Consider the following 27,103-nt stretch of genomic DNA (forward strand, 5'->3'; position numbering starts at 1 on the left):
CTTTGAGAAGGGTAGCAAGCTTTGTTAAACCATAGTTTCTGGTGTCATCCAAACTGAGAAAACTGTGATTTAAGCCCTGCTTAAGGTAAAGGTAGGGACGCGGGTGGCGCTGTGGGTAAAACCTCAGCGCCTAGGGCTTGCCGATCGCATGGTTGGCGGTTCGAATCCCCGCGGCGGGGTGAGCTCCCGTCTCTCGGTCCCAGCTCCTGCCTACCTAGCAGTTCAAAAGCACCCCTAAGTGCAAGTAGATAAATAGGTACCGCTTTATAGCGGGAAGGTAAACGGTGTTTCCGTGTGCTGTGCTGGTGCTGGCTCGCCAGAGCAGCTTCGTCACACTGGCCACGTGACCCGGAAGTGTCTCCGGACAGCGCTGGCCCCCGGCCTCTTAAGTGAGATGGGCGCACAATCCTAGAGTCAGATGCGACTGGCCCATATGGGCAGGGGTACCTTTACCCCTGACCATTAGGTCCAAGCTTGACCGACTCTGGGTAGGATATCATAATTAATGTCTGAACTACAACACTGTCTTAAACAGGGCATTCGTTGGAGACGGGTAGAATAAGATGTGCACAGAATTGCACTTCATGCAGTTGCAATCTTCCTCCAACAAACTCAAGGGGCATTCAGTCAAACGTCTTGCGAGACGTTTTGGCTCCCGAACGCTCCAAACCTGGAAGTGATTGTTCCAGTTTGTGAACGTCTTTCTGAAGCCAAACATCTGTCATGGCTTCCGTGGCTTCCGATTGGCTGCAGGAGCTTCCTACAGCCAATCGGAAGCCACGCCTTGGTTCCTGGACATTTTGGAAGTCAAGCAGACTTCTGGAATGGATTCTGTTTGACTTTTGAGGTAAGATTGTTTATGGTTCTCCCTCATGGTCCCTTCCAACTCTATGATTCTGTGATTCTAGGATGCAATTCTGAAAACGGGGCAAACAGTATATTTAACAATTTTAATGCTGTGAGCATTTTAACAAGCTTCAGATTGAAGGAAGCATTCCACACCACACAGAAGTGGGGGCATGTCTATGCTTGCAGAGTGCAAGCTGTGTTTGTTACTGTGCTTCTATAAATAGGGCATCTTCCATCAACTCCTCTTGACAGTCGTAGTAAATGACCCCCTTTTCCCTAGCGTTACCATTGTTGCGTTGTGTTGGCAAAACTGTAGAAAAGTAAAGAGGAATTGTATTCTTTTCCCATAAACTACGCTGCAGTTTCAGAACAGTCTTGGGCAGGAGTCCTATTGATGCCTCTCATTTCCTCCTAAAGCAAGCAGGCCAGGCCATCAGAAATACATCCTTTGGTTTGGAACAGAAATGTATATGTGAAGTGAAAAGAATGAGGAAAATAAATGTAGGAGGATACCAGACTTCAAGCTTTGATTTCTACTCTCCCTTTTCCATGGTGCATAGCAAGCACTCTGAAATAAAAATAGTACCTTGGGTACAGTTCTGTTCTTTAATGACATCCTGCCCAGATTCTTTTCTATAGCTTCAAAAGGATCAGTGTCTCTAAATACAGATAAAAGTTTATAGCACGGCATTGTTCTTGCTCTGCCAGTGCAAGTTTGCATTATGAAATGGTGTCAGCAGTCAGAATCCTTCCACTGGTCTTGTGCTATAATATAGACATCTAGATCTGCATATATACCTTAAGGTTCCATGGCAATGGTTTTTCAATTTTAATTGATAACTTGAGTGGCAAGGATGCTGCTCCCCTATGGCTGTGCCTTATGCTTCTCAAGTAATGCATAAAGTGTGGAGATCATGTGGAAAGTTGGCACCAGAACCCCAAATCAGGATAGTGAATTTTCCTATACTATCAGCTCCTCCCATATGCACAGCCCGAGAGTTATTTGGGGCTCACAGCTGTCCCTGGAGGCTCAGGTTAATTCTGGGTCCAGGGTGGCGGTCTGCTAGCTCCATCTGGAACACTACCTGAGACCCTACCTGACTGCACACTGTCTAGCCAGAATGGTACATGCCCTGGTTATCTCCCACTTGGACTGCTGCAACACACTCTATGTGGCGCTACCTTTGAAGGTGGCTTGGAAACTACAACTAATGCAGAACGTGGCAGCTAGACATATAAAGCCTGTCCTGAAAGACCTACATTGGCTCCTAGTATGTTTCCGAGCACAATTCAAAGGGTTGGTGCTGACCTTTAAAGCTCTAAACGGCCTTGGCCCTTTAGACCTGAGGGAGCGTCTCCACCTCCATCATCCAGCCCAGACACTAAGATCCACCTCCAAGGGCCTTCTGGCGGTTCCCTCATTTTGAAAAGTGAGGTTATAGGGTACCAGGCAGAGGGCCTTCTCAGTAGTTGCGCCCTCCCATCAGATGTCAAGGAAATAAACAACTTCTTGACTTTTAGAAGACATCTGAAAGCAGCCCTGTATAGGGGAGAAAGGTAAAAAAAGGTAAATTTTAAAAAGGTGAAAGGCAGCGGGTGGCACTGTGGTCTAAATCACTGAGCCTCTTTGGCTTGCCGATCAGAAGATTGGTGATTCGAATCCCTGTGATGGGGTGAGCTCCCATTGCTCTGTCCCAGCTCCTGCCAACCAAGCAGTTTGAAAGCACGCCAGTGCAAGTAGATAAATAGGTACCACTATGGCAGGAAGGTAAACAGTGTTCCGTTGTGTCAGAAGTGGTTTAGTCCTGCTGCCACATGACCCAGAAAGCTGTCTGTGGACGAACGCTGTCTTACTCGGCCTGAAAGTGAGATGAATGCCACACCCCATAGTTGCCTTTGACTGGATTTAACTTTCCAGGGGTCCTTTCCCTTTTATAGGGACATTTTTAATGATTGATGCTTTATTATTTTTTTGTATATGCACCCAGAGTGGCTGGGGCAACCCAGTCAGATGGACAGGGTATAAATAAGTTGTTGTTGTTGTTACATTCACAGATGCTTTAAAAAGCACATGATAAGATCTGGATTTTTGAAAACCTAATAATATAAATATAATTTTTCATCATATTGTATGTTGCTAACGTTGATATTGTATGCAACTATAAGGAAACAGCATTTGGGGTAGTATATGAATCTGCCCTTAGAAGCCTATGCTCGCCTACTTTAAAAGAAAACTGTTGTGCATATTATAGCTACATCATCTAGGTGGTGCAAGTGTACAAGTCAGAGAGCAGGAATCACCAGTGGTCGTGGCATCAAAGCCTAGAGACGGCTGCAGCTGATGATAAATCAGTCAGCCAGCTAAGGTCTCAGTCATGCCATGCAATTAATTCAGTCATAACAGGCAGAGGATTTTCTTTTAAATGTGTGTGTTTGTGTGCGTGCCCTGATGCACCACAAACAAGCTATGTGACTAACAGCTATTCCGCTCATATTGCAAAACATAATTATGTTTTGGTCGAGAGTTTTGCAAAGTGATCATTAGCTTAGCTTGTTTGCTCTGGAAATAATACTGCTTGTTGTCTCTTGTTGCTATCATCATCCCTACTTGCTTACTTACTAACTTACTTACTTATTATGATAACTTAATATACTGCCATTCAACAACAACAACAATGTACTCAGGGCAATTTGAGTACTCCCTTGTAGCCTGGTTTTTTCATAGTTAAATTGTGAGAGGAATAAAGGAAAGCCTCGGGTTTTAAAATGTCTGACGGTAATCTAATCTAATTTTTGTGACGATGTCCAGTGATCGCTCTGATTCTGGAAAGAAATAAGCCTTCTTCAGGCCTTCTGGTGAGGGGATAAGTAAACATTCAATGGTTGGTATGCGGACCAGTATGCTAGCTCTGCCTTTAGTGTTGCCATTTCTGTGGAAAATAGCAGTGGAGACCCTCTATCAGTGCAGAAGTCTCCCCACTTCCGAAGCTCACCCTCCTCACTTACCCTAGTAAGTTAGCACTTAAATCAGTATGTCTAAAATTGGCTGTAAAAACCAGTATCTGCATGATTCTGACTGATCTCCTGTGGTTTGAAGGCTTTCCACTTGTTGGGGCTGCCTTTTTTGAGTAGCCAGTTGTTGTGAGGCAGTTCCACATCATGGTTGAATCATGGCAGGAACGGTCAAACCAAATACACATTTGTGGGTTGGGACAGACTGCAACTTTTATTTGGTTATACAGTTGGAAAGGCAGTCCACATTCCGATTCAACCCTTGCCGTTGGAATAGCATTTCTACCAACTGGTTGGGAAGAACCCAAAACAGCTGTGAGAATTGTCCAGTGTTAGATCCCAACGTGGTACAGACCAGGCAAGTAAAAATCTGGCTATAATTGGCAACTCCAGTGAATTTTAATGTGTAGCCGTGGCCTCAGAAGTCAACAATATGTCATTTTGTGGAGTTTAGTAGTCTTTGTTTTACGTTTGCATTGCAGTTCATCACTAACAGACACAAGACCAAGAGAACTAGGGCTTTCGTCCTAACACCACTTACCTGGGTTTAAGCTCCTCTGAACTCAGTAGGACTTACATCTGAATAGGCGTGTTTAGAATTGTGCTCAATTAAGAACTGAGTTACAAAGAGCTGGAACTTTTCTCTTTCTGGCTACTTTTTGAAGGGCAATGAGGTTGTTGCGCTGGTGGTCCTTCCCAGCTACATTTAAAATCTTGGATTTCTCTATCGATTTTTAGGGGCAGTTCTCGCCTTCCTTCCTTGGGGAGATTATAAATAGCTTCGCAGCTTAAATTAGAAAATGAGCTCTCTGAAGGATGCAGTGCTCCTCTCTGCCCTTTTCAGAAAACATCTACCACTTTCCTCTTTTCCTCCCTTTCATCAGAGGAGAAAAATGGAGCACAGAGCAATGGATGGAAAGAGAAAAAACGCCCCACTTTCCACTCTCCCCCTCACGCCTTCTATACTTCTTCACTTAGATGGGGGAGATTGAAATGAACCCCTCCATGTGCTGACATGGTCACAAGATACATAACATAGTAACAAACAAAGAAGAGATTTGGGCAGCTGTGAGAAGGTGGCGATTTTCAGCCTCCACAAATCCTCTTCAAGGAGGGTATGCCTTGCGCTCGGGCCCCCAGGCATCTCCCACCTCCTGGTGTGGCCAGGGCTATGCCCTGTTCCACTCTGGTTGGTCGTTTTGCAGTCACTTGGTCCCTAAAGCCAATGACTTGACTTGGGGGTGGCTGCGAAACATTATTTAATCCCTGTGCAATGTTTCCTGGACCTCTTTGCCTTCACGCAGCGGATCACCTGCCCACCCCACCCCCACCCCTTTTATCTGGTGTGTTGGCCTTGCTATGGATGTTGTTGGTCACCTGTTTTGCAATGGGGGCCTGGTAGGATTTTTTTCCATCTGGCAGATTGGCAGAGCCATTTGGTTTCACCTACCGCGTATCAATCGTCACAACTTTGTAAGGTTGGGCGGTTAGGCATTGGATCAGCAATGTGTGAGGAGGGGAGATGCGGCCATCACCGGCCCCTCCAAGCTCAAGGGTATTTCATTAAAGGAATCAGGGGTTGGCCTGGGTCTTGTCCAAACCACGCGGTAGGGGCTAGAGCCATACCAGGACCCCAGGGGTGAGCTTGAGTTGGCTCGCATTGGCGGGGCTCCCTCTGGCGGTGCTTCACCCTTTTATCAGATTCACCGCAATGCGGGTGGGAGTCTGATACAGTTTGGATGATTCCAATGCCTAAGCCAATACCACTCACATTCTGTATTCAATAAAGTTGTGGTCTAAATTTTGCCCAGTAACTTAAACTAAAATCCCATGTCACTGTGTCTTCATTTTTTGGGGGGTGGTTGGGGGTCTCAAAGCGCAACTGCCCCAAAGTGCAACTGCAAGACCTACCAAGAAGAGTTGCTGTGCTCAATAGGCTTGGCTCCCCAGAATAGGTCCTGCATCTTCTAATAAAGAGTTAACTTCACATACTCAGTGTGATTTATTGCTGGCTGGCTCCCTGGGACCTCCTATTCAAAGAAGCTCTTGTCTGCTGTTATCTGTGCTGTGCTGTTATCTGCATATGTCCAGGCACTGTCTCGAACATACATACCCTCAGCTTAACTGCAGTGGGTGTTTGCATATCCAGTGGATCCTGGTTTAAGGGGAAATGCATCAAACAGAAGAATTTCTCAAGAAACTACAGAATGCATATGGATGGTGTCTAACGGCATGTGCACTCGGCTTCAAACACTGGTGGTGGGCACACACTGGAGCTGGAGTAAACACTAATGTGTACATGACCTTTGCACCAGAACGAAGAGCTGACCAATCCTATAGCAACAAACAGATGCTACAGCTGCGCACCAAGTCCACAAATCCAGATAACAGTTGCTTGTGACCGTCTCCTCTGAAAAACTATCAAGTTTTCCACAAATAAGTTACTCGGTTGCTTTCATCAGGACTAATTTTAGCTGGATCATATTCAATCACTGCCCTAACAATCTAAACAAAAGCCAAGGGCTGGATTAACAGCCTCTCCATTGAAGCTGTGCCTGGATGATTCACACTGAAATAGACCCTTGCCTGACACGGCAAAGAGATTGAACAATCACAGTGAAGGCTCGTCACCGATATCCCTTATCTTGAGAACGTTCTCCAAATTGCAGGGCTTGAGTGCCCAACAAAACGCCATGAATGTTCTTTTTATCAGAACATCTCCCACTTCCATATCAGGCTAGAGAACATTTTGCAAATGCGGCTTCTTTTATTTTTGTACGTTTCAGATCTGGAGTGCCAAGTGTGGAGAGCTGCATGGGATGCAGTAGAAATTGCTCCATGATAACATGTTTCCCATCACTTTAGCTTTTATATATATCTTTTCAATATCAAGATATTTCATAGATCGCTGTTAGCTTTGAAGATCTCCACTTTAAAAAAGAAGAAGAAAAGGAAACCAGAGGTGTTGCTATTAAGAAAGAGTGGTTGTGAGTAATTTTATCGGTGAAGAGATAATTTGTCCAAGCACTGAGAATGAGAGAAAACTTGGCTATCATCTGAAGGCAATCATTGAACATCCAGTTTCCCCAAAGCAACAAAACGATTTTGCCATCTTCCTTAATATGCTTAGTAACAGATTTTGAAGAAGGCTTTGTGGGAACGGCACCGTACCACACAGAATAAAACTTTACTGTGTGCATTAATTTTCTTAAAATAATTTAATTTTCTTCACCAGTTGTTATTATAGAGGAAGGCATATATACATATGTGTGGTATAAAAATCCATACTTGCTAATGAGATGATAAAATGTTATGGCAAAATGTTTTGTTAATATATAAATGAATGATAAGGACTCATTTCAGATGTGCTCCCTTTGCGCATTGAGGTCCCCCAGGCCACCCCAATAACTCACACTTGACACATCAATTTTTGTTTAAGGTTTTGGGCATGAATTTGGCCACAACTTTATTTAAATACACGTGAGTGGTTGCTTAGGCATTGGTTACGACTATCTGTCCTTGCCCCAGGGACAGAACTGACTTCTGGATCCCAGCGGAAGCCAGTCAGGGGGGACAGCACTGACTTCCGGATTCCAGCGAAAGCCAGTGAGGGAAACAACTTTTGGGGAGAAAATGAAGCTGGGCCTCAGTCCCTCACTTAATCACCCTCATGCTCCTGGTGGTTTGCACGGCCCAAGTCCGATGCCAGGGACAAGGACAAAAAGAATGGCAAGCCCCTGGATTCCTTTAATGGAATTCCCTTTCCGCACCACCATTGGAGGGGTAGGCACTTACCCCTCCACCAACCAATTTTAACCAATGCCTAACTGCCAACCTTACAAGTTGTGATGATTTGCTACGCAGTAGGCAAAAACCAAATGGCAACAGCCAATCAGCCAAATGGACAAAATTCCTACCAGGCCCCTGCCCCAAGGCAGATGACCCCATGACAGGCATAGCAAGGTCAGAGGACAACGAACCCACCCCCCTTTTCAGGGAGGGTGGGCGGGTGATCCAGTGCACGCAGCCCAAGAGAAGGCCCCAGGCTACGAGCCCTGTATTTAAGACCTCTGACCCCTCCCACCATTTAGCAACATAACGTTCTCCCCAGCAACACTCCTTGCCCAATCACAGCATGTGGCCAATTTGCCCAACAACAGTGGGGTGGCCTTTTTGGCCCCCACCACAACACCTGCTCTCTATTATGGAGAACACGCTTTCCCACACTAGTCTACATGTGCTGAAATGAAAGAGTTGGCTTGCAATTCACAGTCATGGTTCAGTCTTCATCACACAAAGATGATCAAATATGATCCAGTTGTTTTTGTATGTGGGATGTGCACATGATTTTTCCCATTTCCCATAATCCTTATGCCTTTCTCTTTTTGGTGGAAGAGAGGTAGAAATGAGACAAATTAGAGCTGCAGAAATATGTTTGTACACATGGGTCATGCCACAGAGCTCTTGCAAATTTTAATACTTGTTTAGAAAAGGGGGGTTTCAAAAAGCAATAGCTTACATGATAAGCAATCCGGCCGCCCCAGTCTATCTCAACTTCCTATGAATGGGAACATTTGATCCCAAGGCCTGAACCCATATCCCATTGTATACTGACTGTTACTAGGAGAGACAACCTGTTCTGGAACAGAATCATAGCTCTTTGAATTCTGTTACTCATGTATGAATAGAGACAACAATTTGGGAATGTTCTCAGTAGGAAAAAGAAGAAATGCCACCTTCCAGAAGTCTCTGTATCAATTAAAACCGGACACTGGTGGCGCTGTAGGTTAAACCACTGAGCCTAGGACTTGCCAATCAGAAGGTCAGTGGTTCAAATCCCCGCGACGGGGTGAGCTCCCATTGTTCAGTCCCAGCTCCTGCCAACCTAGCAGTTCGAAAGCATGTCAAAGTGCAAGTAGATAAATAGGTACCGCTCCGGTGGGAAGGTAAACGGTGTTTCCGTGCGCTGCTCTGGTTCGCCAGAAGCAGCTTAGTCATGCTGGCCACATGACCTGGAAGCTGTACGCCGGCTCCCTCGGCCAATAAAGCGAGATGAGCGCCGCAACCCCAGAGTCAGCCACGACTGGACCTAATGGTCAGGGGTCCCTTTACCTATACTTTGGTGCAAGAGGAAAATCTCTCTCTGTGTGTGTGTGTGTGTGTGTGTGTGTGTGTGTGTGTGTAAGAGAGAGCGAGACAGACAGACAGACAGACATCTTACTGTAAGCTAAACTATAGCTTACAGCAAGACATGAGACAGAACATAGGTTAGGAGATACTTTGCAGAGCTTCTAATGAAAGGTATACTGTTAGTCCAGATCATGGGATGCACAGGTTGTTTGTTCCCTCATGGTCCCTGGACTCTTGAGTATCCTGCCACCACAAACATATTTGCTTAGCTATATTTCAGCAGAAACTGGTATCCAGGACTTTGTCTAAAATACTTATTTACGCTTGAAGGCAAAGCACACTGTGCTCATGTGTAGAAATGTGCTTTCCATTCTGAGCTTCGGAAGAACTTCAAGGGGAAACAATGTTAGTTTTGTATTGCTTCCAATCATTACCAGCTGCACAAAACTTATTTTCTGAACCAGGTAATTCTCTCACCATCTGCTGCTGCCAATAGAAACGAGTATATGTTGTTGACACATGTCTATTAGAAATTTTGGCTAGTAATCATCATAAAGCATCACTAGAAATTGGTTCAGAACCATTCATTATGGCATCTGCAGGTGTGGCAATTTCTTCTGAAAGTATATTTTACTCAAATGACCTTTTTGAATAACTTTTAGAAGCAGGCAGTGCGTTCTGATTCAGCTGTGTTCTTACTTTCTGTCTCTGTGGCATTCCTTTTCTCACTCTGAGGTGCACATTTCATAGAATTTTAGGGTTGGAAGGGACCACGAAAGTTATCAAATCCAACCCCCTGCAATGCAGGAATATTTTGCCCAATGTGGAACTTGAACCCATGACCTTTGAGATTTAGAGTCTCGTGCTTTACTGCAAAGTTTTAGTAAGCCTTCTAGTTTTAATTCCCTCCCCCTTTAATTTATTTCCTGTCATTGAGGGAGAACTCCAACTTCTTTTTTCCCCCAATAGGTTTTTTTATGTTACACTTAGGAAAGATGTACTTGCAAAAGAAACAAATTGGCAAGAGGTTTGGTGTCAATACAGAATGAAAGTACCTCTTTACGGGAACTAGATAAAGATTTCGGTAAATAATGACTCAATGCTCCAAAGTTCAGGTAGTTTGTGAATGTGATTATTTTAAGAGGTTAGCGGTATCATTCTTCCCTCTCCTGGTGCTCACTTCTTCCTCTATCTCTGTGTATTACTTGCTTCGGGATGATAACTGCAGTTCTGTTGGAATTATTTGCCCTTGCTGCAGGGGACAAAGGTTACTATAACACGGAGTTAAACCTTCTCTCTTTCCAGGACATCTATATTCCTAGCAGCAAAATAATAATAATAACAACAACAACAACAACAACAACAACAATAACAATAATATGAAATAACAGTATACAGACCTGGGTTATCATTTCAATCTTTTTATTTACAGTACTATGATTTAGTTAAAGCAGCTTACACATACCAGTAACAAGATGGTACTTACCCACAGGTTTGAAGGAATGGGTTTCCCAAATCTAAAATCTGACTGTGCGGTCAGTCTGAAACGGGCCCCAAAATCCCATTTTTCCTTCTCCAAGGGTGCATTTGCTAAAAACCATTAACTTGAGCTCTTGAGCAAATGCATAACAAGAACACAGCTGTGTTTGGGGCCTGTTTCAGACTGACTGCACAGTCAGATTTTAGATTGGGGAAACTCATTCATTCAGGCTCACAATCTAAAAGACTGAATGCAAGAGGGAAAGAGCTTGGAAGGGAGGAGGAAAACAGCAAACCCAAATTCTACAGCTACAGTGTTCTCTTAACAACCAACTGTTGCGTGGCTATTCCCTCCCCCCCCACAGGTGTAAAGAATAAAGACACAGGACACAAGAATTTAAGTTAATGGGCGAAAATGGCCACAACTTTATTGATTACAGGTAAGAGAGGTATTGGCTTTAGGCATTGGCCCCTAACCGACTATCCGGTCTAACCGGGAAGGGTTAAACACCAACAGGGGGAGCTACCTGAGATGCGTATCCCTAGGCGCTCCCCGAGGGGTTACCGCTCGGGGGCGCGCTTTAGGCCCTAACAACCAACTGTAATGGCAAAGAGAGGAGAAACCAAAAGTTGCTATTCGCTCAGCAAAGCCTATGGGAAGCCCTGTAGTTCCATCTCTCATTCTGCTATATTTTGTTGGAACCTGAGCCATAATTTTGAATAACCAATTTTTAAATTTCTGCACATGCCTGTGAGCCATGCTACATGTGTAACAGATTACATGGGGAAGCTGCCAGGCTTTGTCTGAGCACATATTTCTTGCTGCTCTTTCAGTTCCCAAAACCTTTAAGGGAAATTCAGCTACAAGAGACAACAGAAGTGTGTGTGTGAATTTGCTAGCGGCTCATCCTTGCCTATGAACATGGGCAGCTGGTGGCTGTACATGAAAGTACCATTACTAATGCCAGCTAGGGAGCTGTCTCTTGGATACGATCAGGAAGATTCCCAGAGGAAGAAGACAGAAATGTTACCAGAGCCATTTGGAACTCTGGCCACATAAAAAACAACAACAAAAAAGCCTTGTTTGCAGCCATACTTCTGAGGGAATGTTTGAATTGGCTGTTATTTGGGTACAAACAGAAACACTTTCCCATTCTGCCTTAAACATTCAAGAAGGTTCCTTTCAAGATCATGAAATGCAATGCAATACTCTAGAACCTTCTTGTCACGGTGCCCTCAAATTCCATAGATCATAGAATCCTGGAACCTCAAATCCTTTCTTCTTTTTCCTTTTAAAATTTATAAAACATAAATCCTTAAACATAACTTTCCTGAATTTATAGAAATCACAACCTTATTTTGGGGGTTGCCACATTTGCTTCCAAACTGATAGGCACTTAACTCCTGAAGTTTGTTATTGTTGTTGTTTGGTCATTTAGTTGTGTCCGACTCTTCATGACCCCATGGACCAGAGCACGCCAGGCACTCCTGCCTTCCACTGCCTCCCGCAGTTTGGTCAAACTCATGTAGGTAGCTTCGAGAACACTGTCCAACCATCTCGTCCTCTGTCACCCCCTTCTCCTTGTGCCCTCCATCTTTCCCACCATCAGGGTCTTTTCCAGGTAGTCTTCTCTTCTCATGAGGTGGCCAAAGCATTGTATGTGGATCTGTCAAGTTTGTTGGAATAATTTCTAGACATTATCTAAAACTCAAATTAAATAGTAATAATCTACAGGCACACCGGATCTTCTCACATTATGCCAGTGATGTAGGAACCAGTTGTCCATTGCAACATCCCATTCTCTTCAGATGAGTATCTATATTTCGGAATGACACAGCAGGGCCACTTGCACAGATCCCTTCACCTTAATTTCACCTTCTTTCACGGGGACGCGGGTGGAGCTGTGGTCCAAACCACTGAGCCTCTTGGGCTTGCCGATCAGAAGGTTGGCGGTTTGAATTCCCACGACGGAGTGAGCGCCTGTTGCTCTGTCCCAGCTCCTGCCAACTCAGCAGTTCGAAAGCACATCAAGTAGATAAAAAGGTACCGCAGCAACGGGAAGGTAAATGACGTTTCTGTGTGCTCTGGTTTCCATAACGGTGTCCCATTGCGCCAGAAGCGGTTTAGTCATCCTGGACACATGACCAGGAAAGCTGTCTGTGGACAAACGCCGGCTCCCTTGGCCTGAAAGCGAGATGAGCGCCGCAGCTCCCTTTGACTGGACTTAACTGTCCAGGGGTCCTTTACCTTTTACCTTTCACAGTAGGATTTTCATCAGGTGGGATCCATGTGCTTGTCCCTATGGTGTCGTATGAGTTTGCCTCAGTGGTTTCCTTGGTGATTAGGTAACATGAGCCAGCCCCTCAGCGACATTTTCATTTCATTCCTTAGTTTCTCACTTCCTCTCTCCCTTTCTTTTCAGACCTTTTACTTCACTACAGTTATTTCCTCTTCAACCACTGCCTAATCTGATACTGGTTTGTACCTAGGGTTATAGAAATACCCACAGTCCCCCTCCCCGTCTAAATCTGCAATCCTAACCCCTTTTACCTAGGAGTATGCTCCACTGAATTCAAGAGGACTTACATGTAATTATAAATGATTAAGCTTGCACAGTTAGTCTCTCCTGGCTGTCACAAAATTGGTTAGGATGCCCTCATTCCTTCTGAGCCAGGGCTTTTTTTGAGCCAGAACTCACTGCAACTCAGTTCTGGCACCTCTCAGGTGAGAGCTATTGCCCCTCTAAGAGAACAAGGGAGGTGTTCGTGGTGAGTTCCAACACCATTTTTTCTTGAAAAATAGCACCGATGGTAGCTTAACATAACTCCCCCCCCCAAACTGCGGCACTGAAAGAGTTTATTCTACAGTATACTGAGACTGTGTATCTTGGGATATACAAAAGAATAAATATGCTTTAGCTATAGCCTGTTGACGTTTATGAAAAGTCCTGATAACTTTGCCTAAGGTCAATTGAGTCTGAATTGGGTATATTCACAGTCCAGAGAAAACCTGGCAGTCATGGTTCTTCTGAAATTTATGAAAAGACCTGTTAACTCTGCCCAAGGTCAATCTGAGTGTAATGGGTGCATCCACAGCCAAGAGAGAATATGGCAGAACACTGGGCATAAATTTTATTTCGGGAAAGAACAATTTAAAAATGAGCATAAATTAGTTTCATTGGGGAAACGACAACAAAAGAGGTATTTCTGCGATAGGTATCCAACCTTGTCTACAGAATTGCTTATGTAAATGTTGGGATATGGTATAAAGGCAAGCCATTAGATCCAAGTTTGCCATGCTTGAATTCCCTTCCAATAAATGGATTGCTGGCTGACTTCCTGGGGATAAGATATGGGGGGGGGGATATGAAGTATGCTGCAGGCTTGAATGAATTTCTATATACACACTAGAATCTGAATACCGCCTAATTTTATGCTGTGGGCAAAGTCAGTGAGCCATCATAATCTTGATCAGACATAAGCTGCCTCTTGGTAGTGCATTGCATATTTCCAATCCAAATAGCATTCACTGAAGAAATCCTGCCTGCTCGGGAAAATGTTTCCTGCTGAAATAGTACCATTAAGACTGCATGTGGCACTCCCATTATTTGGATGTGGTCTTTCTGTGTCTGTTGCTACCTGATCCTTTAACACAGTGCTTCCCAAAGTGGGCGATACCACCCCCTGGGGGACACTGGAAGGATCCAGAGAGGCAGTAGTAGACTTGGGGGGGAGCATTGAATAAAAATAAGGGGGCAGTGGAAGCATAAGGAAAGAAGAGAAGGAAATTTTGAAAGAAGAGAAATTTTGAAAGAAGAGACGGAAATTTCCACCTGTTATGTAATGACACATCCAGGTTGGACGCCATTGTGGGACAGTGACCATGCCTCGTATTGGAGGCCAGGGGTTTTCCTGGGCTTGGGTGAATCATTTTCAGCTTCACCGAGGCTCAGGAAGTGGATCATAGCTTGTCTGCCTATTTACAACTTCATCTTTCTTTACTGTGTTGTAGGATGGAGATCCCACTTCTGACACATCCTTTTATCCTAGCAGTTTGAAAGCATGTCAAAGTGCAAGTAGATCAATAGGTACCGCTGCGGTGGGAAGGTAAACGGCGTTTCCGTGTGCTGCTCTGGTTCGCCAGAAGCGGCTTAGTCATGCTGGCCACATGACCCAGAAGCTGTACGCCGGCTCCCTCGGCCAATAAAGTGAGATGAGCACCACAACCCCAGAGTCGGTCACGACTGGACCTAATGGTCAGGGGTCCCTTTACCTTTACCTTTAGGATGGAGGTAGACATATTGATACATAAAAGAATGCAAATTTGTTACTGCATCTTCATTTGTTTGCTTAAAGAAGGTAGATTTCTGAGGGGCATTGAGTAATTTTTCTCTAAGAAAGGGGTGGTAGGTCAAATAGGTTTGGGAACCTCTGCTTTAACAGAAGGTAAAAAAGAAAAGAAAAGGTAAAGGACCCCTGGACGGGGTCAAAGGCAACTATGGGGTTGCGGCGCTCATCTCACTTTCAGGCCAAGGGAGTTGGCGTTTGTTCACAGAATGCTTTCTGGGTCATGTGGCCAACATGACTAAACCGCTTCTGGTGCAACAGAACACCGTGACGGAAACCAGAGTCCATGGAAACACTCTGCTACAGCGGTACCTATTTATCTAGTTGCACTGACATGCATTTGAGCTGCTAGGTTGGCAGAAGCTGGGACAGAGCAACGGGAGCTCACCCCGTCGTGGGGATTCAAACCCCAGACCTTTCCATTGGCAAACCCAAGAGGCTCAGTGGTTTAGGCCACAGCACCACCCGTGTTTACCTTTACCTTTACCGTTAACAGAAGATGCTTGGCATTGAACATTGGTCCTTCTGCATGCAACATGCATGCTCTACCTGAATTATAGTCTGTCTGCACAACATATGTCATATGTATAGCATATAGGACTGATCCATATGCCATGGAGAGCAGAACACCATATACCAGTATTATATCTACTGGTAAAATTTCATTTCTTTGTAAGGATTTCTTACAAGTGCATGTGCATCTCACAGAAAGCGTAATGGCTTGCCTGTTTGAAACAATTCTCTGCAGAGCTTTCATTTCACCTCTTAACCCTTTTCTTTCAGAAGCAGTTTGTGCATTTAGCCACAAGTCATTGTGATTACCCATTGGGTGATGTGTTATTATGCATGTATATCAGTCCTTTGCAGATTCATCTTAATATATGAAATTCACTAACAGATGCAGTGTCAAAGTTAGGCATTTCAAATAAAGTTCATTTGAAGAATTGATTTCCATTGTTGTGTATGCAGCACCTGATGTTCTCTGCTAAGCATAAATACAGCATGTAGAACCTAGGAATGAGGCAAATTGGCTAATTGCATTTGCTTGCAAAATCCATATCCACGCCCATTCTGTGTCCACGTTTAAAAGCCCTGGCAGCTAGTCTTCAGCACCTGGTAATTTTTACTCACCTGGTCTTGCCTCTGGGACCACACAATTCTACCTAACTGAACAAGGGACATAAGCTGATAATAATAGTATTTCTTCACTGCACAGTCAAATTCACAGTGTTGATTAACAAAATATGGTGGTTTAAATCCCTTTTTAGGTTTAAACCCTCTAAAAAATGGCTGTAATGCAACAAGTTCTCTAACAGAAAATGTAATTTTTCTAACAGAAAATAACAGGAATGGGGAGAAAATTACGAGACCCTTGTACAACTTTTATTTCAGCTGCTTAGTAGATCCTACCAATTCCAAGGTGTCTATCAGCTTTTGAGATACAGTGGTACCTCGGGCTAAGTACTTAATTCGTTCTGGAGGTCCGTTCTTAACCTGCAACTGTTCTTAACCTGAAGCACCACTTTAGCTAATGGGGCCTCCTCCTGCTGCTGTGCCGCCGAAGCACGATTTCTGTTCTCATCCTGAAGCAAAGTTCTTAACCCGAGGTACTATTTCTGGATTAGCGGAGTCTATAACCTGAAGTGTATGTAACCTGAAGCGTATGTAACCCGAGGTACCACTGTAAAGGGGTAATATTAATATTGAAATACATGAATTTTAAAGACACCCAGAAGTCACTTTTAAAGAACACACAGAACATAGCATGAAATGGAGTACATTATTTAAAGTTTTCTTTTTTCCCCTACCCTGCTCCTTTGGTCATATCTGGAAAAACGGCAGTCCGCTATCTAAACTGATGTAGCACAAGAAGGAAAAGTATTTGCAGGGTGGGGGTACACTTCACTACAAGTTCTGAGAGCCCCTCCACATTCATCCTGATTAGCTTGCACAAAACTTAATTGAGGTTACATTATATCCCGTCTTTATTGAGTATTTGCTTTGTTTTGTTTGTGGGGCTGTTATACAACAATAAGTGTTTGTATTTGCTAGCTGGTTGCTTTCAATTCTTCCCTTAGTCACCTCACAGTTTTTTGTGCATTCAGGGCCGTCTTTACCTGGGGGTGCAAGGGGTGCAGGGCACCTGGGCGCCGAATTCTGGGGGGCGCCAGGCACACGCTGCTGAAGCGTATTGTATTGAGCTGCTTTGCGGCAGCGGGGTCAGCGGCACCTTTGACACAACTGACCTTGCGCCACCTGCCTGCTAATGCTGCTGCAGGGAGAGTTCTCTGGAAAGCCGCACTCACCAAAGCCGGGAGGAGGGGGAGTGACAGGAAAGAGGGAGAGGCAGACAGAAAGAGAATGTGCCTATTTAGCGATGGGAGCATGCCCAAGAAGAACTCGTATATGAACGCTCGCAAGGGCCCTCCCAGCTCCTTTAGAAATAAGGTTGCTTCCACAATGAAAGGCTGCTTGAGATGGCTCTCTTACGTATGCGCACAATGCACATCTCAATGCGCCCATCTCATTTTTCAGACACCTCCCTGTGACCGTAAGCGCATGCATGGAGTCTTTACACAGATTCCCAATGTGTTCTTTGTCTTCTTTGGAAAAGCTGGTTTTAAACAAAACACACACACAAACTCCTTTTGGAGCCATGCATTTGGAGCGCTATTTATCAAATGATAATAGTGACATAAGGCATAATAAAAGTTAATTTGGGGGCTAAACTAAATTTGGGGGCGCTGGGTGGATCTGTGCACCCTGGCAGTGCATATCTAAAGACGGCCCTGAGTTCATTTCCCCAACACTTTCCAAAGCACAGAAAGCCCTTTATAAAAAGTGGACGCGTTGCACCAGGGTAACAGAGTGCATTTATTCCCCAAACCTAAAATTCTGATGTGCAACTGAATCCCTCCTGCAAAATACTGACATTCTGGAGCAGTTCCTGGCTACAAGTTCTTCTAATGGACAGGTGGGGAAGAAAAGGAAAGAAGGAACCAAAATTTTCTGCCATGTTTGTGAATTGTGAAATATTATTATGTTGACAACAAGTGTATTTCGATGTGTGCCAAAGATTTGATCCCCTCCCAAGCATAATTGTCCTAGTATGTATCTACCCCTAGTTACAGGTGTTGTTTTTGTTTTTATTCATTCTTTTCTTTACATAGTATTTGTGGAATTCAACATCTGGAACGAGCAGGAAACAAGCTGACACTCTTTGACTCCCTTTATTTCTGCATAGTGACATTTTCCACTGTGGGCTTTGGGGATGTTACTCCCAAGATCTGGCCTTCAAAACTGCTCGTTGTCATTATGATCTGTGTTGCCCTTGTGGTGTTGCCAATACAGGTAATTTTTTTCCCTCATTATAAAAAAAAAAGGGGGGGTAAATAGGGATGCATTGTTAAAAGTGAAATGTTCATTTTACACCATTTTTTCAAAATAGCCATATACGTATTCTTCCATTTACCGTATTTTTTGCTCTATAAGACTCACTTTTTCCCTCCTAAAAAGTAAGGGAAAATGTGTGTGCGTCTTATGGAGCGAATGCAGGGTGCACATCTATCCCAGAAGCCAGAACAGCAAGAGGGATCACTGCTTTCACTGTGCAACGATCCCTCTTGCTGTTTTGGCTTCTGAGATTCAGAATATTTTTTTCCTTGTTTTCCTCCTCCAAAAACTAGGTGCATCTTGTGGTCTGGTGCGTCTTATAGAGCGAAAAATACAGTACAAACAAAGCATCAGTTTCTGGTGTTTCCTCTTTACTGGAGAAGGTTTCTGTTGACATTGAAACAAGCATTGAATACATTTTTCACATCTGCTTGGGATGAGTGAGCTTTCGTCTTTGTTCCATTGAAGCATGTATGGATGTATGCAACTAAATCATATTCCGTTCAGTCCCCTTGAAATCAAGAGAATTAAACTAGTATCATGCCCACGGATTTCACTTGGTCCACTCTGAGTGTACCTTGGCTAGTTTAAATCCCTAGATCCTATACCTTACTTTTGGAAGAAATTAGTTGTTTTTTACTGAGAGGTATTTAATGAATTAAAATGTATTTAACTTGTATTCTGTATTTCTTGTTTAGTTTAAGAGAGACTGGATGAGGAACCAAAAACACCTGTTTCAGAAGCAGAATGTGTGTGTATGTGTGGGTGTGTGTATGTGTTTGTGTTGCTGATTCCTTGCTTCTCACTCCTAACCTGAAACCCCACCCCTCTCACACACTCACTTCCCTTTTTATTTATTTTGCAAGCGCATCTTTGGCCGGTTTTAATTTCCATCCAGATCTTTATTGCTTAGCCGAAGGCATCACGAGTCATTTGACAGTGCAGTAAAAATGTGGAATGTGATTAAAACATAAACTCATTTCATCCACACAGAATGATGCACTGAATTCAGAAATTTGATACAGATTGTAAACAATTATTTTTTTTAAAAAAAACTTCACTAGGAATTTAATTTTCAATGTTTATTTCATCTTTAACATAAAATGCAGGTATAATATTCCCCACTCCATACAAGACAGGGGGAATTGGAACCTGTCAACCACAGTCCACCAATTAATTACTTTTATTTATTTAGGATATTTGTTGGCTATTCTTCTGCAAAAGCTTCTCAAATCAGCTTACAGTAATAAAGGCAATAAAATTCTTTGAGGGAAGCCATGACTGTTTAAAGTGGTATGATACCTTTGATCCAATAAGGAGTTCACTGTGTGTTTCTGCACACAAGGCACAAGCACACGAAGTTATTGCAAGTTATAAACCCTGGGCATTTTGATGGTGGTTCTTGTCGACGATATTTGCTTAATGATGAGGATTTGTTTAGTACAGTTCCACCTTGGATCCCAAACGTCTTGATACTTGGACGTTTTGGCTCCCGAATGCTGCAAACCCGGAAGTGAGTGTTCCAGTTTGTGAATGTTCTTCAGAACCCAAATGTCCGATGGGGCTTCCTGCAGCCAATCAGAAGCTGCACTTTGGTTTCTGAACATTTTGAAAGTCGAACGGACTTCCGGAACGGATTCCATTTGACTTCCAAGGAACGACTGTATTAGAAACCCATAACAGTATAATAAACTCCTGGCATCATTTGCAGTTCTTTATGATTTAGCCTTTGGCAAGCATGCACACTGTGCTCTGTGGCTCAAGACATTTCACCCCACAATCTTGCCTCTCCTATCAGAGCCACTCTTCACATACCTTTCAGTTCAAGGATTGTACTTCTTCAGAATGCAGTTGGAAAACTGTATCAAAAATTCTAGCTTTCCAAATGCAAGTAGATTAGGCTATAGCCCAATCCTCTGCCTGAAGTCCTACCTTTGCATAACTAAGAAGCTTTACTGTGAAGGGAGCCTCTAAACCTGTGAATTTGGATTTGCTTTTTGCTTTCATATAACATATATATTATAACTCTTGCTGACAGTTCTTCCATGCATGAGTATCATTCACTGAGTGCTGAATCAATGTGTGATTCGCATATGTGAATGAGCCATAAATCATCAGATTAAAACACCACAAATAAAAGTTTCTAGGCAACTGGACCACAAGGTCTCTCTGTGTCTGCTCTGTTGGCTCCATGGGATCTACATATTTGACATTTGCACTGAAATATACACAAATCACTCTTACCTTTCCATTTTTTATTTTTTATTTTGCAGTTTGAACAGCTCGCTTATTTATGGATGGAAAGACAAAAATCAGGTGGAAATTATAGTCGACACAGAGCTCAGACAGAAAAACACGTGGTGTTGTGTGTCAGTTCTCTTAAGATTGACCTCCTCATGGATTTCCTGAACGAATTCTATGCTCATCCTAGGCTACAGGTAATCCAAGCAGATCAGAATATCAGTTGAGGCAGAAATCTCCTGCAGACTATCTTCTAAAATGTTTAGTTCAGGCATGACTTGAAATGTTCATCTTGGCCAGCTTCACTAGACCAAAAGTCAAGCAGCATTAACAAAAAACTATGTTATTCCAGATGTTCAAAACCGATAGAGCACCCAATTTTTCCTTTTGTTGGGGTTTCTGGAGCTTGTTCAGTGCCCATAGCTATTTCTATTTCTATTTTGGAATGGTGAGATGTCTTTGGGAACATGTAAAATTCATGTTTCCTTCTGCAGAACCACAGATTGTTTTCCATGGCATGCAATGCTTAAAAAACCCCAAACACTTTGCTTTGGGAAGTGATTTGTATTCATCACAGCGTGGTGCATAGCTTTCTACTTCAATATCTTGCTGGACAGCTTTGGCATCAGCAAAATCACCATGGAACTAAATAGCATGGGACCATTTCCTTTCGTTTCCTTTTTTTTTTTTTTAAGAGAACCTGAAAGTGAATATAAATTACCTGTCATAAATGTTCCTTTCACACCACCAGATTTTTAGCTACTAAAAGTTTTAAAAAACAAAACAGTGTTCTACTGGCAAAAGATATATCCATATAGCATTCTCTTTTGCTCTTCCTCTCTTCCTTCTCATATGTATTTTTGCAGGACTACTATGTGGTCATATTATGCCCCACTGAGATGGATGCTCAGGTTCGAAGAGTGCTCCAGATTCCAATGTGGTCCCAAAGAGTTATCTATCTTCAAGGTTCCGCACTAAAGGATCAGGATCTGCTAAGAGCTAAGTAGGTCAAAAATATCAGTTCTTTTTTTTTATTTCTTTCCCCCCTTTCTTTTGCTGTTTGTTACATTATTTTTATCTTCATTAATAACTGCTAGAGGCAAAATGGAAAGCAGGAGTTGCTTGAAATCTTATATCGTTTGGGATAGTCATTTCTCTTAACAGTGTCAAGAAACAATGTTTGAAATTCTAAGGATTAGCAAATCAGTTTTGAATTTCACTGGTCCAAAATTTCTCTGGACTGTCTTCTTACTTTATTCCTGTTGTGTTTTGCTTTCAAAACTGTTTCCGCGGGGTCTTTGGGCCAAAGCAGAGAATGTGTGAATGTGTTTTATATATAATTTCTTAATTTGGTTTCATCTGAATTAGTGGAATTGCCTTAGGGAAAAGTACACCCTTAGGGATACCTTTATGTACTATGCACAGGCAAACCTGAGTTTACCACTGAATAGCGAGCTGCCAGCCATCATGACTCCCTAACACACACTGCCTGTATAATAGACATATTTATCACATTCACACTAAAATACTTTGAGTGTGATATCATCTTTGGTGATGGGGGGTCAAAGAAGACTGACACCCCATAGTGCTGCTAATACATTGAAGGTGGATGGGGTTAATTTTCCTTGAGAACAGAATGACAATAACAAGTACAGTGGTATCTTGGTTCTCAAATGCTTTGGTACTCAAACAACTTGGAATCCAAACACTGCAAACTCAGAAGTAAGTGATCGGGTTTGCGAACTTTTTTCGGAACCCGAACATACTCCGGTTTGAGTGTTACACTTCCGGTTTGACTGCCACACTTCCATTTTGAGTGTTACACTGAGGTCTGTCTGTTTTTGCTATTTATTTTGCATTTTTGTCTTTGCGGCTCTTTTTTTGTTTTGTTTTTGTGACTGTGTGCAACCCAGTTCACCTACTGATTGATTGATTGATTGTGTGACTGCAGTACATTGTTTATTGCTTTCATTTTATGCATCAATGGTCTCGTTAGATAGCAAAATTCATGTTAAATTGATGTTTCAGGGGTTGTTTTTAAAAGTTTGGAATGGACTAATCCATTTTGCATTACTTTCTATGGGAAAGTGCGCCTTGGTTTTGGAAAGCTTTTTTTTTGGGGGGGGGAACGGACTTCTGGAACGGAGAACCAAGGTACCACTGTAGGTGGGAAAGTATATTATGGGTTTTAGCTTATTTCCGAACCTCGTTTCCTTTCTATCAGAGAAAATAACATTTCTCGGTTCAATGGGTGATATCCAATGGTGAAGGGAATTAGTGAAATGGGAACAGCGGCAATTTTGGGGTATTGCCTTGAAACTTCAAAGGTTACCCTCATTGTGTCCCTCTGTCAGTGGACACAATCATTACTGGAGACCTGCCAATGTAATCAAATGTTCTGTTTTCAAAATTTCCCCTTACAATATGCAATGAAATTGCTTTAGTCCTTATTTTTAAAAAAGGACTTGGATCAGCTTTGGAAGCAGCCATAGAAGCAGCAATTAATCATGCTGTACTTTTAATGTAAGGATTTTTCCTTTGTTTTATTTCTTGAGGTAGGGCGTTTCCTGCTTTGTGAAAGTATATGAGAGCCGTCCCCATCAGGCAGGCAGATAGAAAACTAGGCTCAATGAGTACACTGGGCAACAATTTTTTACTTTTTGAATGTTGTCTAGATTTCTGCATTTGATTTAGGGTATTTTTGCAATGCTGAATCAGGAAATGTCATCCGTTTCTCTCCATCAGGTCAGGTTTTTGTGCTATGTTGATTTGAAAAAAATCAGATCTTGTGACAAAATTGATTACATTTCTGTGGCATTATCAGCTGATTTTTGTCAACACATATAATCCTAAATATGTTTTTAAGAGAAAAAAATGTTTTTTCCAACAACATATATTGATTACCTGATAGAAACATCGATTACTGTAAAGTGAATGGTGGGCTTTGATAAAGGTAAGTACACGTAAATTGCATGTTGCTTCACCATTTTTCAAACTTCAGGGCTTTGAACTTCCGTTTCTTGGAACTCCTGGAATGCTCAGTGGCAGGGAGGTCTCTCTTCAGAGTCCAACAGTAGTCAGCCATCATGACTGCATCCCAGCGACCCTGATAGCTGGTCTCCATCTCTTTCATGTCCTGATGGAATCTCTCCCCCTGCTCGTCACTCATTGAACCCAGGTTCTTTAAAATATATATATATATATTATCTGGCCAATCACATCAAATTAAATCACATCATATAAATTCCAAATTACAAAGCCAAATTTTTGAACCCAGGTTCTCAGGAAACCGGTCCATATGTGAAAATAGGTAGTGCATCTTGACGCTCATGTTGCAGCCCAGGTTTCTGAAAGCAGTCAGCATGTTGTTGACAAGTTCTGCGTAGTTTCTGGCCTTATTGTTGCCAAGAAAGTTCTTCACTACCAAAACAAATGCCTTCCACGCTTCCAGTTCCACTTTGTTCATTGAGTTTCCAAACTCTGGATCTCTGATGAGCTGACGGATCTGAGGACCGTCAAAGATTCCAGCTTTTAACTTCTCCATGGTCAATCCTGAAAAAGCCTGGCACAAGTAAGTGAAGCAGTCACCATCCTTGTCCAGAGCCTTGGTGAACTGCTTGATTAAACCGAGCTTGATTTGCAGCAGTGGGAAGAGTATTCTGTCTCTGTCCACCAGAGGGTCATTGATGACGTTCCTTTCTTTGCAAGGCACAAATTCCTCCCGCACAGGCCAGTCCTTTTTCGTGTAATGCTGAGCACGGTCCCTACTATCCCACATGCACAGAAAACATGGGTACTTGGTGAAGCCAGACTGTTGTCCTAACAAAAAGTTCACCATCTTCAGGTCAACACAATAAACCACTTATGCTGATCATAACCAATTTTCTCCAGCACATACTTCACCGCTTCATAGTTCTCCTTCAGTGTACTCGAGTGAGCCAGGGTTATAGAGGCAAACTGGTTGCCGTTGTGTAGCAGAACACATTTCAGTGATTGCTTGCTGCTGTCAATGAACAGTCTCCAATCTTTGGGTTCGTACTGTGGCATTCCAAGCTTGAGCAGAAGCTGCACAATATCTGCACAGTACACCAAGTCCTTCTATTCCAAGAAAAAACGTAGGTACTCTTGATGCCTGTTGTGGAAGAAGCTGATGAGAGCACTGTCAGAGAGGAGGTTTCTTTCCTTCAATCTGGATGTCAACAGTTCGGCAGAGTCCTTTGATAAGCTGAGGTCGCGAACTAGATCATTCAACTCCTTTTGGGAAAATGGATGTGGAGCATCATCTTCAAGAACCACTTCTTCTTCATGTCCTTCAACACTGGAGGCATCTTCGTCACTAATGTCAGGAAGTTCTCCGAAGATAGGCACTGGAATTTCATCACAATGAGCTACAGGACGACGTGCTGATTGAAGATCAGGATACTTGAGGCTGCTCCGGTTCTTTCTGTTGATCCCAGTCTCATCAACAGTGCAGAAGTAGCAGTGAGTAACATGGTTTGTCGGCTCCCTCCAAACCATGGGAATTCCAAAGTTCAGACTCCTCTTGCCATTGGTCCACCCACGTAGAATCTCAGTGCATGCCTTGCACACCATGTGTGGTGCCCAAGCTTTATCCTGGTCACCAAGTTTAATACCAAAATAAGCATGGTAAGCAACTTTATGCTTTGCCACACCAATTTAGGGAAGATTTTGAGGTTTTATGACTTCAAACTGATCCCTTTTCGACATAATCACCCAGAACTATCGGACCTGAATACTTCTTGTCATTAAAATAATCATTTCCAATCAAAACAATTATTCGACATGGCATTTTACCCCCCACCAACTTCTTCTAAAATGCTCCACACAAGCGTACATGTGAACAAAAATGTAAAAAAATTACATGTGGCCATAGCTCAAAAACTTGACCTGATTGAGCAAAACCAATGTGATTTTTGGATTCAGCGCATCAGATTCATCCTAAATCAACTGAAAAAACGCAGACAACAAATTTGTTATTGACCAGTGGTATCTAATATAATCGACTTCACTGATCCTGACTGTCTTAAGATGTCAGTCAAGTCATAGAAGGGGACAGAATCTATCAATCAATTTATTTCTGCTTTTCACCTGCATCAGCTTTGGACCTGTGCTTTGCTTATGTAAATAATTCTAAATCTGGGGCCTTGTGAGGAATTATTATCTCAGAATGGTGTGAGCACTTGTTTGACACTAGAAATGTAATCACCACCAGTTCTGTTACCACATTCAGTTTTTCTCTGCTATATCTAGGGCTTCAATGCAATGCTGGTGAGTTGCTGTTTTTTCCCCTTAAAAAGAGACATATCCAGAATCTAACAAGCAGTGTTAGAAACTGAGATATGAAAGCTAGGATAAAATGGCACATTAAACCTAGGTTATGGGGGCAGCAATGGAATGTCTAGGTGCACTCTATTTATAACAAGAATACAAAGCTGAAAATGAATGAACTGCAGCTAAAATAATAGGTTCATTTTTCACATGGCCTGGTTCTTCCCCTGCCCACCCTCCTAATATTCTTAAGAGGGTCTCTTCTCCAGCCTCAGAGAGTAGCTGGAAGTGGGGAGGCAGAAAAAGGCCCTCCTTTCCTTCCACTCAGCAGTTTTAATCTGAAATCTTAAGTGCAGTAGTGCACCCAGAGCTCAGAAACTGCTAATAATAATAATAATAATAATAATAATAATAATAATAATAATTTGTTTATTTATACCCTGCCTACTTGGCTGGGTTTCCCCAGCCACTCTGAGCGGCTTCCAACTGAATATTAAAAACACAATACAGCATCAAACATTAAAAACTTCCCTAAACAGGGCCGCCTTCAGATGTCTTTTAAAAGTAAGATAGTTGCTTATTGCCTTGACATCTGCTGGGAGGGCAGGTGCCACTACCAGGAAGGCCCTCTGCCTGGTTCCCTCTAACCTCATTTCTCACAATGAGGGAACTGCCAAAAGGCCCTCGGTACTCAATCTCCATGTCTGGGCTGAATGTTGAGGGTGGAGATGCTCCTTCAGGTATACTGGGCCGAGGCTGTTTAGGGCTTTAAAGGTCAGCACCAACACTTTGAATTGTGCTCAGAAACATACTGGGAGCCAATGCAGATCTCTCAAGACTGGTGTTATATGGTCCTGTCGCAAAATGTGCCTAGAATAATGGGAGTTTCAAACACTGCTAACAACTGATTATGGGTTGATCTATATACAGTGGTGCCTCGCAAGACGAAAAGAATCCGTTCCGCGAGTCTCTTCGTCTTGCGGTTTTTTCGTCTTGCGAAGCAACCCTATTAGCGGCTTAGCGGATTCGCGCTATTAGCGGCTTAGCGGCTTAGCGGCTAAGCAGCTATTAGCGGCTTAGCGGCTTAGAAAAAGGGGGGGGCGAAAAAATCGCAAGACTCGCAAGACGTTTTCGTCTTGCGAAGCAAGCCCATAGGGAAATTCATCTTGCGAAGCGCCTCAAAAAACGGAAAACCCTTTCGTCTAGCGGGTTTTTTGTCTTGCGAGGCATTCGTCTTGCGGGGCACCACTGTAATGCAATCCCATCCAAGTAAGATGTACACTGAGTTAAATTTGACTTGCTCCCAGGCAAGTGGATATAGGATTGCAGCCAAGGCATTATCAATGGCATTTGTATGCTGCCT

General features: G+C 43.0%; 1 protein-coding gene across 5 annotated transcripts in view; it reads left to right on the plus strand.

The window, feature by feature from the left end:
- KCNT2 (potassium sodium-activated channel subfamily T member 2) overlaps positions 1 to 27,103 on the plus strand; it is a 229,665-nt gene that overhangs the window by 115,978 nt on the left and 86,584 nt on the right. For all 5 annotated transcript variants that reach the window (XM_081865759.1, XM_081865761.1, XM_081865762.1 and 2 more), the window contains 3 exons: positions 17,988 to 18,168; positions 20,484 to 20,648; positions 21,318 to 21,454. In XM_081865759.1, the coding sequence (XP_081721885.1) occupies positions 17,988 to 18,168; positions 20,484 to 20,648; positions 21,318 to 21,454 (483 nt within the window). The remainder of the gene's footprint in view (positions 1 to 17,987; positions 18,169 to 20,483; positions 20,649 to 21,317; positions 21,455 to 27,103) is intronic.

The sequence above is a fragment of the Podarcis erhardii genome, assembly GCF_964252035.2.
Source record: "Podarcis erhardii genome assembly, chromosome: 6".
Taxonomy (NCBI): Eukaryota; Metazoa; Chordata; class Lepidosauria; order Squamata; family Lacertidae; genus Podarcis; species Podarcis erhardii.